This window comes from Protopterus annectens, chromosome 9.part0, assembly GCF_019279795.1.
Source record: "Protopterus annectens isolate FY-2018-M chromosome 9.part0, PAN1.0, whole genome shotgun sequence".
Classification (NCBI taxonomy): Eukaryota; Metazoa; Chordata; order Ceratodontiformes; family Protopteridae; genus Protopterus; species Protopterus annectens.
The window spans coordinates 657,587,696-657,602,194 of record NC_056743.1 but is presented as its reverse complement, the minus strand read 5'-3'; the positions used below and the strand labels follow the sequence as shown (position 1 = coordinate 657,602,194).

The following is a 14,499-nucleotide window of genomic DNA, read 5'->3' as shown; positions in this document are numbered from 1 at the left end:
TGTGTGGGCTACATCAGTCTCAAGACCAAACATGGTCATTAGTATATACATCCTGCCACTGATTATGGATGTAATGTACATTTTCCTGTTTTTTCTTCTAACAATATCACTTCATACTATTTTAAGGTATAGTCAGTATGTGGGGGATTAGTACACATTTAAAGATATAACTTCCTAGAATAAAATTCTTTGGTAGTTATACAGGATCACCCTTTCAATACAAGAGCTATCTAAAAAAATAACTATGCATATATGTTTTACTAACTCAAGGATTCTGAACAATGCAAAAGGCTCTTTAATACACCATTGTGTATGATCATTTGAGTATGCCTGGACATAGGGAAACAAACTGTCTCATGCAATTACATGAAGAAATACAGTAAAAAAATAAATAAACAAACTTGATTGCGATGTGTTGTTTAAATACCAAAATATAATTTATTGCATAAAAATGTAGTTTTCACATACAATTTAATACTGTTTATAGCTGTACATTTCTGTGTTAAGTAACACTACTTTCTGCTTCTGGTCTAACCAGTACAACATTTTTATTTACTCTTCAGCTCTACTCCTACCATCTAGGAGTAAAATTTTAAAGTGCAAAGGACTTTACCAAGATCCAGGAAAGAACTATTAAGACACCAGTAGAACATTTGAATGATTGCTACATACTGCCATAATGTAAGATTCTGTACTTATACATGACTCCTAATAAATAAGTATAAAAACACAACACTCCAGATATATTTACACATATTAAGTTCATTATGCATTAGTGTTTTGATATGAAAACGAGACTGTCCTATTAGTGTGACCCGCTTTAAGCCACACAGGGTGCTTTTTCAAAAAAAAGATTTTGCACAGGTCATTTACCAAATTTTGAACAGCTTTACATGAACATGAATCCTAGCTGATAAAATGTTATTCAGTTCTTAAGCATGAGCTCAAACTGATGTCTCCGCACTAGCCAGAACATGCTCTTCTATCATGGAGGGCTTTGCCATTAAGTGCCTCAAGATAAATTTGCTGAATCAGTTCAGCACATTTTCTGCCAGTACATTACTGATCTTAACACTGTCTTAACAGTTATTGCACTATGCTATTTACAAAACATCAACAAGTTTGCCAAGAATTAATGATGAATGTTCAGTTGTTTATAAAAATATATTTTAAACCTAAGCACAGAAAATTAAATGCAAACTCAACAGTCATCCTCTTGAGACTCATGCTACACCATGTTTCACAAACACTTACAAGTAAAATGAGCATAAAAATAGTGAAAGCTAGAATGAAAGAGGCAGAAATTGAAGTTTAGTTTACTTTCAAAAAATATACAAATCTTAGAAAATTTCAGACTGCAGTACAAGCATGTATCAAATTAACACCTGTAAATTTAACTGCACGATGTTCACAAATAATGAAATTTTCAGTTTAGATTTTTCACATCTGCATGAATTTTTTTTTATTTTTAGAATATAAAACATACTCAAGGTCCCTATATTTGGGTTTACATCAACATGAACAATAGCCATAATTATTTAACAAAGCACTAATTCATAATTAGCTCTCATTTTTAGAATACTACTGGCCATGGCTTTAAAAATGTTCAGTCAAGTAACCTGCAATTTTGTGTTGTTTGAAGATGCAACAAAAAAGCTTTTCAACTATTTATCAGTATTGCACAATATTCATAATAAGCTTGATTTACTTTTATGCTGTAATTACACATTGGAAAATACATCGTTTTGCTTACTTTGATACAGTCAATAGCAGCCTTTTTGTATATTTCATCTCCTTCTGAAGAGCATTTTTTCACAATTGGCAGTTAAGCGCCATAACTACAATGACCAAATTGTTTTAAAGTGCTACAAAACAGCTGCCCAGCAGCATACTTCTGTAACCTAACATGTTTATGTTAGGAATTACCACAATGCAATAAATAGAAATAAATCTGACACTGTAATATTAGTTTCCTTCTACAAATCTAGTCCAGTCCTGTCAACAATGATTTTGATGAAGACAGTATCATTTTTGATGTAAGGACTATTGGGAGAGAAGAGACGACTGTGCTTGAAAAACTGTGGGCTTCCACTTGCAACATTCATCTGGCTCTTTGGCTTGTGAAAAGAAGAGCTAAAAGCATCAGGTATAAAAGTTTCTTTCACGTGGTTGCCATTGACCTGGTCCAGAAGCATAAAGGTGACCTTCTGTTTGAAGGGCCAAGGGAGAACATCATCAAACTCCCCTTTCATCACTGCCAGAAAAAGGGAGATGTGCGTGTCCTTCCCACTGCCATCTCCATTAGGGTATATCCTGCAGCAGAGCTTGTAACCAAATGGATTGGTTGAGAAAGGGGATGAATAGAAAGAGGTCTTCTTCCCAGATTTTGCACTCCTCATACAAGCATTAAAGTTTTCCAGCTTCCACACAAGGATACCATTATTGCCAATCAGAGGGAAGTTTGCCGACTTTGACTGAATCCCATTTGTCTGGTTTGTATTCTGTAGATCTTTAATAATTTGTTCATACTCAAAACATTTTTGCTGCAAACTTTCAATAGTACCAGCGTATCTGTCCAATTCTTTGTTTAGTACACACACTGCCTTTTCCAGATATTCCATTTTCTGTGAAAGAACAGCGGTTTCATGACTTGCAGTTCTGTTGATTTCATGCCAGTTTTTGCTGTCCATTTCGTCACTCATTCCCTGTTTTGAATTTCTGCTTACCAGTCCTGTCAGTGTTATAAGCTTATCCATTACCAACTGTTTGAATTTCTGATTGACTTCCTCTTCATGTGCTACCTTTGCCTGAAGGTTTAGTGTCAGAGACATAAGGTCACCTATCACAGTTGCTTGTTGGGCTTCTGGAAGTTGGCAGGGCTGGCTTTCTTGGTACAGCTGTAACAAAGAAAGTCGTTACCACAGTCATCATTAGCATCACTAGTCATTTCAATGTCATACATTTTCAAACATGAACAATATGTATATTGTATATTAAGTTTTTTTACTCTGTAAAGGCAACAGCCGAGGTGCTAGAGACGAGAATATAAGGTTTTATCAATAAATTTATCTGGGTGGAAAGTAGAGCTGTCTTTCACTGGTTTTTCTTGTGGTTAAAACAATCTGTATATTGTGCCCACCTGGACATATATCCCACACTGCCAGCAACTGAACAGGTATCCCACACTGCCAGCAAGTGGACAGGTATCCCACACTGCCAGCAAGTGGACAGGTATCCCACACTGCCAGCAAGTGGACAGGTATCCCACACTGCCAGCAAGTGGACAGGTATCCCACACTGCCAGCAACTGGACTGTTATCCCTCATTATAAGTAACTGGAAGGTACCCCTCATTATCAATGGATATGTATCCGGCATTGCCAGTAACTGGACAGGTATCCCTCATTACTAGTAACTGGGAAGGTATCCCACAATACCAGTAACTAGGCAGGTATCTCTCATTACAAGTAATTGGACAGGCATTCCTCATTATCAATAACTGGACATGTATTCCATACTGCCAGTAACTGGACAGGTATCCTTCACTACCAGTAACTGGACAATTATTCTTCATTACTAGTATGGCAGAGGAGTGGCCTTTTTGGTCACTACTAATCTGGCACTCAAAAGTTCACAATGCTGGATATTTTAAAGGAAATGTTTTGATGACCTTCAGATTTCAGGCAAAGCACGGATTTATATATATACCAGAAACTACAACAAACACATCTATTTTAAACAAATTCTCATACACTAATTTTAAGCAACAGCACAAATATATAAAGAAACACAGAGTGTAAAAATTCTTTCAAATTCTCACTCAGACAATGTATTATTAATATAAATGAAACCAAAGGCTATCCCCCCCAAAGTAGCACATCCGTTTTCCCTTTTTGTACCAAGTTAAGGTGTGAAAAAGCAAGGCATTAAGACTGTGATAACAATAGAAGATTGAATTTTAAAGAAGCTATAGTGTGGTCATAGACTCACTGGACTTTTTACAGGCTGGCACAATGAAAAGTCAAAAAATTCTGAAAACAATCATTTGTAAACTTACCTCTATTTCTGTGCTACTTTGTCTGCCATGGAGTGGAATGCTGCTTTGTTTTGCACAGTTATTAAGGTGACCCTGAGTATTCAAAAAGAAAAAGACATGCCTGTTAGAGGTCATGTATACTTCATGTAGGACTTTACAAACCCTGTATGCACTCAAAATTAATTTCTCACCCATCTAAAACATACAACTCTTAACATTTTATCCTTACACACTTTAGCATACACATATTTAGCATTTAAGAACTATTTTATCCTGAAAAGCACAACTGCCTAACTCTCAAAGCCAAATGTGTAGAAGCAGAGCAATAAGTATCTCTTATTTGCCTCTCCACCTTTACCAACACAACCCAATTACCCAAGGAAAAGATAAAGCACTTTAAATTATCTCCCACTTTTTTGCTTTGTTTGCTTTTTATCCTCAGTATATATAGTCCATACTATAGTTCTTAGGTCAGCATGCATTTTTGTTATCCTGTCAATCTTAGTTCACTGTACCATGATGGGCAACTGGGCATTACCAATTCGACTAAGTCCAACTGGTTTTGTTGGTACATCTTTACATCATTTCTTAAGCAGCTCTTGCTTCTAGTTCTGTATACTACTGCCCTGATTTAAATTCAGTTTAACATTAACTCCCTCGGCTGGCCTCAAAGTGATCCTCTTGTATCAGTGCTCTGAAAATGGTCTGCTTGCATCAGTGCTCTCCCCTGGTTAACAAACTTAAATAAATTAAATCTTCCTGCTAGCAGCCCCATCACTGGGCAGCATTCAAAATATTCAGACTTTTGCCGAGTGGAAACAAAAACAGCTCTGAGTTCTTGATACATAAGAAAGTGTTCAATCAAGTTCTAAAGCCCGCTGTACTACCCTCTGAGAAGATAGCTGGATTACAAGACTGGCACTTCTGACATACAATTCCTTACAGTCCTACTCTGATTACGGTTATGTACTGCTAGGCTCTGCTTTAATTACTTACAGCCACAAGAGCACAAAGGACAGGATACTGCCCTATCCTATCAAGCAATGATGTAAGCACTACAGGGCAAAGCATTGCAATAATGCCGGCTTTATATGGTTACAGACTCTTTAATATATCTTATACACAGTGTGGTACTCCATTAGGTGCAGTTTACACTATTCCACCACTGCATTATACGTGCAATACACGCTGCAAGATAATACAGAATACATTACCAGGAAAAATAAACAGTACACATCACAAGGCACTGCAAGAAGCACAATGCACCCTGGCAGATCCACCCAAAAGTATACATTATAATTCCTGCTAGACAACCGTGCATACCGTTATAGGTACAGCTGCTAACAGTGCCAGGTAATGGAGGGTAAGATTATATTCATGGCTACTTACCTAGCCAGATAATTGTGCATATGATTATGTTCATGGCTGATGACCTCACCAGGTGCATATGCTTATGTTTATGGCTGTTGACCCTGCCAGATAATTGGGTGTATTCTTATCTGTATGGCTGTACATACTTTCAGGAACTAAAATGTGCACTCTAAGGTATTGCTGTGCAGACTGCTAAACATTGCAGGAGAAGCTAAGAATTTCTGCATATGCATAAGGGCGATGTAGTGCACAGCAGTGAAATAAAGGCATAATACTTAGTAATAATTTTGCAGCATGTACTTGTAGGAAATCCAGTGCATCTGCTAAGTGAAGCAGTATAAGAATTTGTGGTACACACTGCAGAGTAACAGTACATTTAATTAACCTGCAAATGCAGCACTGCAATTGTCATTTATGAGGAATTGAATGCAATACTCAATTATACAATGTCCACCAAATCTAAATTTTAGATATGCACATCTGTCCAGTATATTTGCCACCAAGAGATTCTACATGCACTTTCTGCACTGGACAAATAAATTAGGTTTGCACCACAAAGAAAACATGACAGCTTCTGATAAGGTGAATTTCATACCTTCCGTTTACATTTTAGATGTCTGTATGTCAGATACATGTGTATGTATGCCTGCACATCTCACAGATAAATGTCAGGCACTCACGGTATTCTAAATATGTGTCAGGCACTCATGGTAATTTTTTTTTTTTTTTTACTGTAAATAAGTCACTCTGTAGATGTATTTGAATTATCTTGAAACTACAGCATAACAGGCTTTTCCACCAAGATCTCAGCATTCTAACTAACACACACACACCTGCCACCACCACATACACATTTCCTATTTTTAACTAAATGTTAACGGAATCCATCTAGCAAGCAAAATCTAACCTTTCACCAATACCCACAATACACAAAACAGATAGCAGGGATGCCGTCTAGAATTGTACAATGCAAATTCAAACAAACCTAACACTCAGATACCACTAGTGCAAACATTTTCCCACCTGAATCCAGATATAACAAATGTCATACTTTATACGTACTTTTACTGTGTATATACTTCATTTTGTTTACTTCAAAAATGCCATGAAAACATCTCTCTATAGAAATCAACTAAATCTATTTATGTATGGTTTACATTTCATTTCAATTGTGTATTTACATCTGAAGATTTCACTACGTCATTAGAAACAATTTCTTTCATATGTTAGAGAAAACATTCTAAAATGAAGTACCTGTAAGTCAGACCACGTCAGAGAGATTTTACAGTTTGGACAGGTTACTTTTCTCCATTCACAGCTGCCTTCAGTATGGGAAGCTATGTCTTTTCTGGGACCAACAAATTTACATCCCAAGTTTGCATTTGGACATGACTGCTCCAGATATTCACACTGCATCTTGTGTGAGTGCTAGACATAACATAAGATAACTTTAATACAGACAGCAGTAATGTACAGGAAAAGAATACCAACTCACTCAATTCAGCTGTAGTAAGTAGTTGTGAAAGCTTTGTTGTAAAACAATGACACAAACATTGAAAAGTGTGATGTAATACGCTAATGGCTGTGTTGTTCACCTGGTAACTATTTATTTATGTTTTTTAACCAGGTACATAGGCTGGTCAAACAGACCCTTCCTGGCCATGATCCAAGTTCAATGAACAAATTCATTTATATTGACAGACTTAAAATTTCTCATCAGTTACACAGCAAAATAGGATTACAACATAGTAATGTTGCCTTAATAAAAGCAATCAGACCAAACTGCAAGTCAGCCAAAATGTAGGTGAAGGCAAAACAATCAAAATTAGTTGTCTGTTGAGGTTGCACTGCAGCAGCTTAACTGAAGGGACTGATGTGAATTGCAGATGGCAAGTCTGAGCTTGGGAATGGATCATTCATTTACAAAGACCTATCTGAGCATTTGTGTTGACAGATAAACTTTAAACCCTCTGTGTCCATAACTGATGCCATCTTTGCTTTTTCTGTGAAAACAGAATCACTCAGACCATGTCAGGCAGCAAAGGCTACAAAATGAGGTGTTTGTCTGGACTATGAAAATGTTTACGTTTTATGATTTACTGTGGCATGATGGTTACTCTTTTGAAAACTGATAATTCCATACACAGATTTATATGCATTCCCAGCAAAATTCTGCAGCCATTTTACCTTCTTGTGCCCCCAAAATCTGACGTATACATTCTATACCCATTAACTTACCAAGTAATGTCCTAAAATGCCTTTCCACTGACATCCATCGGCTGCTGCAGGACAGTGGATCTCTGTCCTAAACACATCATTTTCTGCTGCTTTGTCTGGATATACCTACAAAAGAAATTATGACAAAGGAAATAAACTATATAGTTTTTCTTTTCTAAACATTTCTGACTTATTTAATTTCTCTGACTACCTTTTGACTTTTTTCATATTGCAAACTGATACCCAAGGATCTAAACTACATGAATTTCATACTGTCTTCGATGCTGGCAGGCAGGTGACAGAAAAAAAGACAACTTCAAGTATACAGGGGGAAGAGTCATTTATTGCTTGTGGGATCCAAACAGTATGTCAAACATGATCTGCAACATTTGAGACCCAGGAGGACAGTGGAGGTTCCTCACATATTTCTGATCAAAAATCTGATAGCATTTGAAAAGGATTAATACTAGAGGCAGCCTCGGTATTTTCCTTAGATGATTTCTTATATTTCAGTCATCATTTCTGATCATTTCTATTCTGATCTGTTGCCATTCTATATACTAAAAAATGTAAGCAACAGTCACTAAAAATAGAAAACCCTCTGCCTAGAAGGAAGACAATGCTCATATTTTCCTACCTTAAACAAATAAACAAGAAATATATCCATTTCTTAGCTACACAGTAAGTATTTAGTACAATATTTCAGTACACAATTATTTTACTCTGAAGACCTCCAATGAATAACTAAAAAAAGTATCTCTATAACACCTTACTGAAAAAAAGTGGTCCTTGTGTAGGAAATGGTACTTGACACAATTTATATTTACTACAGCACCATACATCAGCCATTATTTTTTACTACCCCCCCCCGGGTCTTCTCTACCAGAGGTGGCACCTTTTCACCCTTATGCTGTTGAAGCAACCAGCCACATGAGACCCAAACCACCACTCTCCTAGATTAGACAAGTGGAGCAGCTTCTTCCCACTTCAAACAATGACTGCTGGCTAACTAATAGGTTGGACCTGGTATCGCAACTCGCCCACTTCATCTTGCTGCCAGGAAAAACTTGTAAAATACAATAAGTGACAATAACCTATTTATTTAAAGACAGCAACTATAACTAAAACAATTCAAATTTGTGAGAAGACTCTGATTACTTGAAGAATTAAAATCTCTGTATGAATGCTACCTTCTGTTTTTCACTGTAATAAAAGCTAACAGCATTGTTCTTAAATCTGTTATAGTATAAGCAATAAAAGTTATGTTATACCAACCTGTGAACTGGAAATAACTTCTTGACATACGTAACACATAGCTGGGTCAGAGTCACTGTAAAATCAAAAAAGAAAAAGAAAATCTAATAACTGATAATTAAAAAATACAGTATGTTCTTATCTAAGCTACAATTTTACGGAACATATATTGCATTCAAATGTATTATGTAGAATATAAAAAGAAACTGTATGTACAAGCTTTATTGTGCAACATTTATTGCATTCAAATGCATTATGTAGGAAAATATAAAAAGAAACTGTATGTACAAGCTTTATTCATTTCTATTGCAACAGCATATGGTCTTTGTGATACATGACTTCTTATGTCTTTTCAAATCAGATATTGATCAAATGTTATGGCAAGTAAGAAAGCAAATACAATAACACAAATGAATAATGGAAAAAACTAAACTTTAAAAATTGTGATATATGTGTATAAACTTATGAAATGATCTATGTGTGAGGGTTAAAGTAAAGAGCAAAATGCTGATTGAGTTGTAATTATTTCATTTTAGGCTGTCATCCAAGTGTTTATTATTAATTGCTAACCATCAAACAGGCATTTTTTTAATCAGAAATACAAAGCTATATGCATTCAATACCCCATGCTACCCAATATAAGATCAGGTAGACTGAGCTCAATGAAGTTTTAAGACCACTAGTTTCTTTGTTTTTTTTTAATTTTTTTTCCTATTTTCTTAAACACTCCTGGTGGTGAGGTTGGAACTACAGATTCCTGTGGTTGTTCATTTTTTACACATTAGACAAAACCTACATGAATTTTCTGCAGCAATTTTGCCCCTTCTTCCATCTAATCAGAATTAAATGGTGGTTGGAATTCTTTCGGCATTAACAAAGTTGACAGGTAGCATAAATGACAAAGGAAGGGATCCTACAGCAAGCAGTATGGAGTTAGAAGACCCTTAGTGGGATATCAGTATAAACATCTGGCCCATGGGCAAGCCAACAGACGTGGGGGATTTTAGCAAGTATACAGCTACAGGAATCACTAGAAGACTGAAGCAGTTGGAATGCCCTCATTTATGAAGGAGCAGAGCAAGATGGTCCCATCATGATTAGCACAACCAGAAGAACCCAACAAGTCTAACAATTTCTGAAGTTACAGGAAGTACTAAAACTGGGAACCGATAAAAGTGGTAAAGAGTCAGAAGGCTCAAATCAGGATCACTCAATGTGGTGGAGAATTAAGGAAACAATTGTTTCTTAGTACAAATGGCTTGACCAGAAGACCACTGGCATGGAAAACAATCAGGGGGTTCACGGCAGTTCCCACTTGAAGGAACCTTCCTGTCTAATATCAATGGATGTACACTTCTTGCAGTTCATTGGTTAATGACTGTACTCAGTCTTCTAACAAAGCTATCTCCACTTTTCAAACAACCCATTTTGAAATGATTTGTATAACTGGGTGACAGATGTAATCAGGATGTGGATGAGCAGGATTCAGCTGACCAGCCCACCCACCATTACCAATACAGTTAGGGAAGACCAAAGGCTCTGTATCACCCAGAATAAACAAATTTGCCCTATAGATCAATAACCTGAAAGCATTATTCAGCATAACTGCAAACAAGTTTAATGAATAAACTCTAGCAGTACATGTTCATGAGGTTCTTTGGCGATATTGCAGTTGAGGGCCTCACCAGATGCGCAGTAGCAAGCCATGCCCAAAACCCACTCTCATGACATGTCATTCATGAATATGCATTCCCTCCGAATGTACAACCGAAGAAAATGTGCACTTGATGTTGTAATAGGACAGTAAATATAACAGTAAACTGAAGTATGTGTGAACAACATTTAAACAAAAAACACTTTCTCGACCTTGGGGTATTTCAGTTTCTTAGAGGACTGCCAACTGCTAAATTATGGATTTGATACAACGTAATAGCTTCTTATTTAAACTAAATCACCAAAATCTCATAATGACACTTTGAATGGTTATGTGCTGTCAGTACAGCATGCAATCGTATGGAAGTGTAACTGCTTCTTTCTTTTACTCAGTTGTGGGGCTAGTCTTTAAGTCTTAAGTATTACAGGGTGTTGCAGCATGACTGAACTTTGATATGCACATATTGTGTATAGTGGCAAGTTTAATCGACCTAAAATGTTAAAAAAAATATATAGAATTTATCGCCAGTTGTTGAAAACCCCAAGTAATATGAAGACCGGGTTGTCACTCAATTTGCGACACGCCCACTTCTGCGCGAAACGAAATGGTGGGGCCCTCAACTACAATATCGTTGGTTCTTCATGCCATACCATCCCACTACCTATCTGATGTTACTAAGTAAGGAGACTGCTACATAAGCATTACTTGCTCTGTTATGATTTTAATACATCAAAATAAAACAGTTGTTATACTCAATGTGCTCAATATAATGATTCGGAATGGGATGGAGATTCTAAATCAGACAAACTACACAGCTAGAGAAAATTCAATGCAACAATGATGTCTTTATAACCACTTATTCCTGATTACTAGGCTGTTCATTGATTGTACATTTTTGCATCCCGACATCTTCTCTGATGTTTGCAAAACTATCAGCTATCCCTCTCCAAAATGTAGAACACTGCCTCCAATAGGAAACAAATGTTCAAAATGTGGAACATTTACTAACAACTTCTACTAAGAATATAATAAAATGGGTTACTTTACACTTACAAAAGAGGTATTTTGAGAAGTTAATGATTCAGTGTTATTTACCATGCATAAAAAATCTTTATGAATGTATTACAGAAACGAGGAAAACAATATGTTCCTGTAAATTTCAAGTTAGGAGAAGCAAATGTACGAGAAGCATTCCCCATATGCGTGGTATGAATGCCAGTGTCACCTCAAATCTCATACAGCTGCAGGAAAGTGTTGCTGTAATACTTATCAATACTTAAAAAAAAAAAAAAACGTAAAACACAGCCTTGTGAAATGTTTTGCCTGAAATTGTAAAGCACACATCCAAAGTTTAACTTGGCCCAGAGTCATGCCAATCCCCTATAAAGATAAAAATCTGGATGGTTGCACAATTCCTGCAGTTCAGTGGTGGTGAATGACTGTATCAGTCTTCAACCATAACTAGTGCTACTATTTGGCTTTGTTGGATGGGGGGAGGGTCGTCTGTTCCTTTACGATGTTAAGTCTTTTTGTTATCGAAACAGTCGTAATAGGACTAAGGTTACCTGCTTAGAGGACCTCTGAACTGTACACATTTTCGCATAATACCCAGATTTTTACCTCAAATATTTGGTCTGTTCCTCAAAATCTGTGGTTTTCTGGCAAATCACGGAGGGCTGGAGTTACTAAACACTGACCATTTAATGACATTTATTTGAGTTTCATACTTCATATCCTTCAGAAAATGCGTGCTAACACAAATCATGTTAGCCTAGCAGCTTTATAAGTTTATATGAGCAATATTTAAAAGCTGTCCCTATTTTTGGGCCTCTCCCCTGTCCGCACTTTTGGAGGTTGAGAGGTACGATGGTCTAACCAAAAGTCCAACACACGCCTCAGTACAGATGAAATCCCTTATATTATGATACAGACTCCCGTAATTCAAACAACCATCAGCTGTTCGTCCCCTATTATTCTCCCTTTTCTCTCTCTCTTTTTCTACTTACTTGAAAAGTTTCTCCAGGCAAGTTTTGCAGTACCGATGGCCACATTCAGTCTGTCTAGGCTGAACCAAAAGATACCGGCAAGCAGAACACAGCAAACCAAATCCATGTGCCTCAAAAGCTGGAAGAATTCCACTAACCACAGCAACCATCACTGTCCTTGACAGACGTTCAAATAAATACGAAATCAATAAATAAAGGAAATACAGACAATCTGAACTGATTACGGTATGAACTTCATCTTGTATTTATAATACGTTTCTAGATCACGTGATAAGTATATTCTGTCTTGAAGACTTACGTAACTACAGTTTCCTGGCAACTGCTGGCTTTGTCTAGTTTCAAAATACAGCTGGAATACACCTACTGTCTTTACGTGTGTATGTGTTACAAAATTGTATTTAATCAGCATTTTTCAGGATCTTTACGATGTTCTTAAAACCACATTTCTACAAAAACCCTAAAGATAAACCACAAATGTAAATAAACACATCACCTTTCCCCGCGTCGTCTGGGCACTGAACCTTTGTAAATCATACCCTTAGTAAATGTTCACAGAGATAGATGAAATAAGTCGCCTTTTCGCGAAACACGTCCGAATTAGTTTATAACAAAACAGTTAAACGTGGCAAATATTTTAATTCGGAGATCATCGAAGTAGTTGTAATTGTCACTGAAGTAGCACATTCCTTAGCCCCGTTTCACCTAACTAATTCGACATTGCTGTCTGAGTTACCAAGTTTGTGGCACCCTCTCATAATCAGCAGTTCACATAACTATCAAAAGAATCTGGGCCACATTTCAAATGAATCAGGGGTAGGGGAAGGAATCTAGAAATAATCAAGCACACTTGTAAAATATTAGTACTTTTAACTTGACACCTCGACAGAATAAGAGAATATGAATTAATATGCATTTTTCAAACTAGAAGAGGGGTACAACCTATTCTCGTTATTTATTAAGTTAAATGTATCGCTTTTTCCATAAATCACTAGTTTTGGGAGGGATTAGGAAGAGGGACAGTTAAAATTTGAGTCACAATAAGGACAGCTGAATAGTACGCAGAGGCCATCCAAAATTAAGCTCAGACCAATATCTCTCAATATAAAATGAAGCAGCTATTTTGATGACTTACTAAGAGTCTTGGACAGGTTGGACTTTAAATGCGTACGATTGATTGGCCTAAGGTCTGTGCTCTTGCCTTTTGGATGGAGTGTGGAAGTTTCAAGTGCTGAAGCATCCTCTGGCACAAAACTGAGACTCAAGGGTGTCCTTGTTGGCTGTGGCCTGTGAGACTACTATATGAATAAGCTAGTTGTGAAAATGAGGGTGCATTAAGGGGCTAACACTGCATGCTTTGAATACATGCGGCAAAACCAGTGGCATAGATCATTCAAACTAAAAAAAAGTCTAACCTTTTTCCAGATGACTGACAACCACATGTCACTTACTTGCCCCTCTTGCTTCAGCTATAAAAGATGGGGGAAATCATAAACCAAATCCCATTGGAAAATAGAGATCTTCCCCCAAGAAGTGAGGTAGGATTTAAAAGCACAGTGAGATAAGGAAGACAAAGCACATTTGTCAAACAGGAGAAGTCTGATGATTCACTGGAGGGAAGAAAATCAGAAAATGTGCTTTGTACACATACTGTTACAAAATTCTTCAGAACACCATGGCTTAAATTACATTACTTCATGTAGGTTGAATGCAGTACTTGATGTTCATTAGGAAAAGTGAATTTACTGAAATATTTGATACTTTTGTGATAACTATAAAGTTTAGAAATGTAGTGTGAGATGGGTTTGATGTCTGTCTCTATTATAAAACAAATAAGATGTTTTACTTGTATTTTAGAATTAATGAAGTGGCTATTCATGTGTTATAATACTGTTTTAGCAAAAATATACTGTAATATGGCCTTTGGTCAAAATAATAGACTTCAGGTATACGGACTTGAGGTTG

The 14,499-nt window shown here is 36.6% G+C and overlaps 1 protein-coding gene and 1 long non-coding RNA gene across 2 annotated transcripts in view; one reads left to right on the top strand and one right to left on the bottom strand.

Moving 5' to 3' along the window:
• Positions 1 to 415: 415 nt before the first annotated feature.
• Positions 416 to 12,761, bottom strand: LOC122811415 (TNF receptor-associated factor 3-like). Its single transcript, XM_044083246.1, has 6 exons — positions 12,538 to 12,761; positions 8,899 to 8,953; positions 7,645 to 7,749; positions 6,661 to 6,834; positions 4,057 to 4,128; positions 416 to 2,897 (listed from the first exon to the last, which is right to left on the bottom strand). The coding sequence occupies exons 1-6, from the start codon at positions 12,684 to 12,686 to the stop codon at positions 1,977 to 1,979; spliced, it is 1,476 nt and encodes a 491-aa protein (XP_043939181.1). The 5' UTR covers positions 12,687 to 12,761; the 3' UTR covers positions 416 to 1,976.
• The window catches only part of LOC122811416, a 63,275-nt gene continuing 61,455 nt past the window's right edge, over positions 12,680 to 14,499 (top strand). Inside the window, exon 1 of the long non-coding RNA XR_006366251.1 lies at positions 12,680 to 12,762. This is a non-coding gene — a long non-coding RNA (uncharacterized LOC122811416). The remainder of the gene's footprint in view (positions 12,763 to 14,499) is intronic.